The sequence below is a fragment of the Gallus gallus genome, chromosome 22 (genome assembly GCF_016699485.2).
Source record: "Gallus gallus isolate bGalGal1 chromosome 22, bGalGal1.mat.broiler.GRCg7b, whole genome shotgun sequence".
Classification (NCBI taxonomy): domain Eukaryota; kingdom Metazoa; phylum Chordata; class Aves; order Galliformes; family Phasianidae; genus Gallus; species Gallus gallus.
In genome coordinates, this window is record NC_052553.1 from 2362982 (window position 1) to 2367562 (window position 4581).

At 49.6% G+C, this 4581-nt stretch overlaps 1 protein-coding gene across 2 annotated transcripts; it reads left to right on the forward strand.

The window, feature by feature from the left end:
* The first annotated feature begins 255 nt into the window (after nt 1-255).
* PROSC (proline synthetase cotranscribed homolog (bacterial)) lies at nt 256-4441 on the forward strand. Of its 2 annotated transcripts, none has more exons than XM_424381.8 (8): nt 256-365; nt 622-729; nt 890-925; nt 1515-1590; nt 1851-1985; nt 2190-2332; nt 2927-3025; nt 3150-4441. In XM_424381.8, exons 1-8 carry the CDS (start codon nt 270-272, stop codon nt 3285-3287), a joined length of 831 nt encoding a protein of 276 aa, XP_424381.5. In that variant the 5' UTR covers nt 256-269; the 3' UTR covers nt 3288-4441. The 2 variants fall into 2 exon arrangements, with proteins under 2 accessions (XP_424381.5, XP_024998718.2); XM_025142950.3 differs by having other exon boundaries at nt 1881-1985.
* Nucleotides 4442-4581: the final 140 nt, after the last annotated feature.

Consider the following 4581-nt stretch of genomic DNA (forward strand, 5'->3'; position numbering starts at 1 on the left):
AACTTCACCAGAGCCCGACAGAATGCCACTAAAGCCCTGGGGAGCTGCGGGCACCCAGCCTCACCGCCTGACCTTCCCCTCAGCGCTCTCCGCCATGAAGACCCCGACCCTCCCAATATGGCGCCGCCAACCTTCCCAACATGGCGCCCCAGCTCTCCCGCCCCTCGCAACCATTGGTCTCCGGATGCGATCGCGCGTCGCGATTGGCCGCCGGGTGGGGGCGGAGCGCCGTGTGTGTGTGGCGGAAGTCGGCGCGGCGGCGGCCGGGGATGTGGAGAGCGGGCATGGCCGCCGGGGAAGGGCTGGGCCCGGCGCTGCGCGCCGTCACCGAGCAGGTGCAGCAGGCGGCAGCGCGGAGGCCGAAGGTGAGGAGTGCTGAAGCGCGGAGGGGACTTGGGTTTGGGGGAAGGAGTGCTGCGTGCGGATATAGGCCTGCTCGCCACGAAGACGAGCCCGAATCGCGAGGGCGGCCCGCCCGTCCCCATGGCAACGGGCCCACCGCGATAGCAGCGCCCCCGCGCACCGACAGCTCAGTGTGAGCCGGGCCGGGGTCCGGCCGGGGCTGCAGGGCGGGGTTGGGGCCTGCCAGGCCGCCCCCGGCACCGAGCGCTTTTCCCGCAGGGACTCCCGGACGTGCAGCCGCGCCTGGTGGCCGTCAGCAAGACGAAGCCCGCGGAGATGGTGCTGGACGCCTACAGCCACGGGCAGCGCAGCTTCGGGGAGAACTACGTGAGTGCGGCCGGAGCCGGGCTGTGCTGTGCTGTGCTGTGCTGTGCTGTGCTGTGTGCCCCGGGAGCGGCTGTGCCGGGTGCACCGTTGGCTGTGATGTTGTTCTTACAGCTTGAGCTGGTCTGGTTGGTCCTGACAAGATCTTGTTGTGTTCTTCTAGGTTCAAGAGCTGCTAGAAAAGGCGTCAGACTCCAGAGTAAGTGTGTGCTTTATTGTATGTTATTCCTCCTCATGTAGCTGTGTCCTGAAAGCTGTCCAGCAGAAGTCCTGGCTTCTCTTAGGGAGATGGTGATGGAGGCTGTTTGATCGACTTCTGAAGTCTCCATGCTTTTTGAAGGTTATTCTTGCCTCTGTGCCTCTTCTCTCCACCCCGTACTTGCCTTGCAGGCTCCAGAGTATCCCATGAATATTATGAATGTATGCACCTTAGTCATAAAATGTCTGAAAGGTGCTTCATCTCTCATGATCTCTGCCGTAGGACAGCCACAGTCCTCATTTTAAAATGGTAACATCTTTGTTTGGGGAAAGCTCTTCATTTTGTGATTGTTCTCTTACAAAAGAGTCCTTCCCACTCACCTTGCAATGAATGTTCTGCTGCCACAGCCCTGCTTCTTTCCAGACTGTGAAGCAATCTCAGTGCACACAAGTGCTGTCTGAGCTGTGTTATTCAGAGTAAACAGAAGACTGGAGGTCTGGTATTTTGTTTGTGGGCAAAGCAGGACCTAATTACGGCATGAAAGAAAGAGGAGTTCTCATTCAAACCTACCTGTTCCTTTTGCTTGCAGATTCTGTCATCTTGTCCAGAGATCAAGTGGCATTTTATTGGCCATCTGCAGAAAAGTAATGTCAACAAGTTGATTGGTAAGCTCTGTTTATCTTTATTAGTGGTGACCCATGGGCAGTGTTTAAATAATAACCATCTTTGTCACCTATTAGTACTGATGATTGTAAGCTAGCAAGAACACTAATTAGCAAATGAAAGAACTTGATGCTGCCCTCTGTTTCAGTCCTGATTCATTTTGCTATCTCTTGCCATAGTCTGCTGCTAGCTGTGCAGGACTATAAATAACTTTGTTCTTGTGTTACACAGGCAGCATGAAGCCTCTGTGTTTTCTCCCTAGCCGTCCCTAACCTGTTCATGTTGGAAACAGTGGATTCTGTGAAACTGGCAGACAGAGTCAACAGCTCATGGCAGAAAAAAGGATCACCTCAGAAGCTGAAAGTCATGGTGCAAGTTAACACCAGTGGAGAAGACAGTAAGTGACAGACACTTTTTCTCGTGATGTGTGGATATGTTCTGCTGACTTGATAGAAGAAACAGCCTGGATGAGACGAGTTGGTTTGTGCTCTTAAGGAGTTTCTCTCTGCTGAGATGATACTTAACTATCAGTTAGCTTCTGCCTGGCTGGGGGGGGGTTTCTCTTGCAGAGCTTGGCACAGATCACCCCACTTTTTACCAGGTAAGCATGGCCTGCCTCCCAGAGACACCACAGCTGCTGTGGAGCACGTTATCAACAAGTGTCCAAGCCTGGAATTTGTGGGGCTGATGACAATTGGCAGCATCGGACATGACCTTAGCAAGGGGCCAAATCCTGACTTCCAGGTAAGATTTTTTGGAAGAAAATGTCAACTGTTGGCTGGCCTCCCATCATGGTGAGGGTATAAATCTGATTGGAGATTGCCAATAGAAACTCAGACCTCATTCAGAGTAGTACAGGCCTCTGAGGTATCCGTATTAAATAAAGTGATGGGCTCATTTCTGCAAATGCCTGATGCACGTGCATTTTTTATCCCATCTTTTCTCTGAAGCTGTAGCCAGGATATTGACAGAGCACTTTATGCAGCAGTTTTTGTTCTGAATCCTCTGGTCTCACTTTCAGATACTATTTCCATCAGCCTCTTACAATGTTCATAGGGCTGTATCAGGAAGGGGAACTGGTTCTGCATTCTTTATCTGTCATGATGTGATGATTGGTTGTGTAGACTTGTGTGTGCATTGTTAGTAAGGTAGCCTGTAATGGGAAGTCTTCAGGTGCCTTCCCAGTACTGCAGAGCGAGCATCAGAGGAGATGTGGGACCTTCACCTTCTGTGTTAGGCAGACTTCAAAGAAAGGCAGAAATCGTGATCAGTGAAACCTTGAAAACGTGTCCAAAATGTCACCAAATCTGTGATTTTTCTCTTCTTTCTTCCTTCCAGGTGCTGCTATCTTTGCGTCAGGAAGTGTGTGAAAAGCTGAATCTCCCCATTGAGAAGGTGGAGCTGAGTATGGGCATGTCCACAGACTTCCAGCACGCAGTAAGTCATTTCCTTCTGCCCCCCCCTTCTCTGTCAGAGGGGAAGCTGTCCTTCTGTGAGATGGGGAGCATCGAGATTGGCCATTCACCTGCACTGAATTCCCGCTTTCTGTCTCCTTCCATAGATAGAGGTTGGATCCACAAACGTCAGGATTGGAAGCACTATTTTTGGAGAGCGTGATTATTCCAACAAAGCAGATGGTGGTAAGGCCCCTGCTGAAACTAAAGGCAAAACAGAGGCCTCGATGACACAGGGACATTAGATGGGGAAAATAAGTGGCCTCAACAGAGGACAGATGATAGGAGACCTCACTATGCATTCTTACCTCCATCCTTGCTGGCTCCAAGTCATGGCAGGGGGAAGGAATTCCTCATAACAGAACAGAGGCCAGAAATGCCTCATAATTTATTGTGATTATTAGAGAGCACCCATAGAAACTGGAAATGTCAATAACCAAAAATGATAAGAGAAGTTAAGGTCAAAGATGACTGTAGTATCTTGGCTACTTCAGGCACATCAGGAACGGTGATTTCTGGATAAGTAGGTTGAACTAACTAAATATTTGTCAGGATGAAGTTGCTCTGGACAAGATGTATCCTCAGCAGTGTCGGTCATTATGGTGTCATTGAGGGCAACATTGTTCATTAAACAAGTTACATGCTGTGAGAGACCTGTAAGTGTTTCCTTTGCCTGGGGTTGCTATTGAGCAGTGCTTACAGAGAGGTACTGTAGCACATGGTGACACCCAGCAGTGCTGAAGAGATGGCATCCGTTTAAACAGAGAATGAATAACAAGCACACAAGGGAGGGTAAAGAACAGAGTTGTGAGTTCATGGCCTGATGTTTTGGATGCAGACTGGAAGTGTGGGACTGTCTGGTGTCTGTATTTGTTCTTTCTGACGGATGTTGCAGGCTTTTCCCATTGGTTACATGTATTTGAAGTGCTGGTCTGGCCTTCACCCCTTTTGCAAGAGGGAAACAGGGCTCTCTCTTTGTAGTAACTGTTTCTTCAAGATCTGAGCAGAAGCTCTGCACCACATCAGGGGCTGTTCGGCCAGCAGTAACTGCAGCAAGTCTCCTGTAATCTATTACAGCTCTGTGCTCTGGGCTTTTGTGTGCTTCTGAGAGGAGACATTGGTTGCCAGCAGAAACATCCTTCCTAGGCTTTGTCTGTGTATGCGATCAAATCTAGCTGTTGGTTTTACTTTCTGACTATAAATGCTGAATGCAAATGAAAAGGGTGAACTCCAACACCAACCTGTTGTAGCTACATGGTTTAAAAGCAACATGCAGTCTGAGCTGCCCTCTCTGGAACTGCACAATGTGTTGTTTCATAGTTTGTTAATAAAAAGTGGTGAATTCGAATGCCATCTGTGCCAACTGTAAAGCTATTAAAGATGTTATTTTTATGTTCTAGCTCCGAGAGTTGTTGGAGCTTTTTTTGTAGCCTTGGGCTTACTGTTTGGTGGGATCTGTTTGTCTCTGGGTGGAGGGAGGGCAGTGATTCGACGGGCAGCTGAAGCAGAGCAATGAAAGTGGAGATATCTGAGATGAGA

What these genes read in the sequence shown, in the direction of transcription:
- PROSC (XM_424381.8), top strand. Translation starts at nt 270, where the DNA reads ATGTGGAGAGCGGGCATGGCCGCCGGGGAAGGGCTGGGCCCGGCGCTG. An exon ending in GCAGCTTCGGGGAGAACTAC is followed by an intron (nt 730 to 889) that starts GTGAGTGCGGCC and finishes GTGTTCTTCTAG; the next exon opens with GTTCAAGAGCTGCTAGAAAA. An exon ending in TAATGTCAACAAGTTGATTG is followed by an intron (nt 1,591 to 1,850) that starts GTAAGCTCTGTT and finishes TTTTCTCCCTAG; the next exon opens with CCGTCCCTAACCTGTTCATG.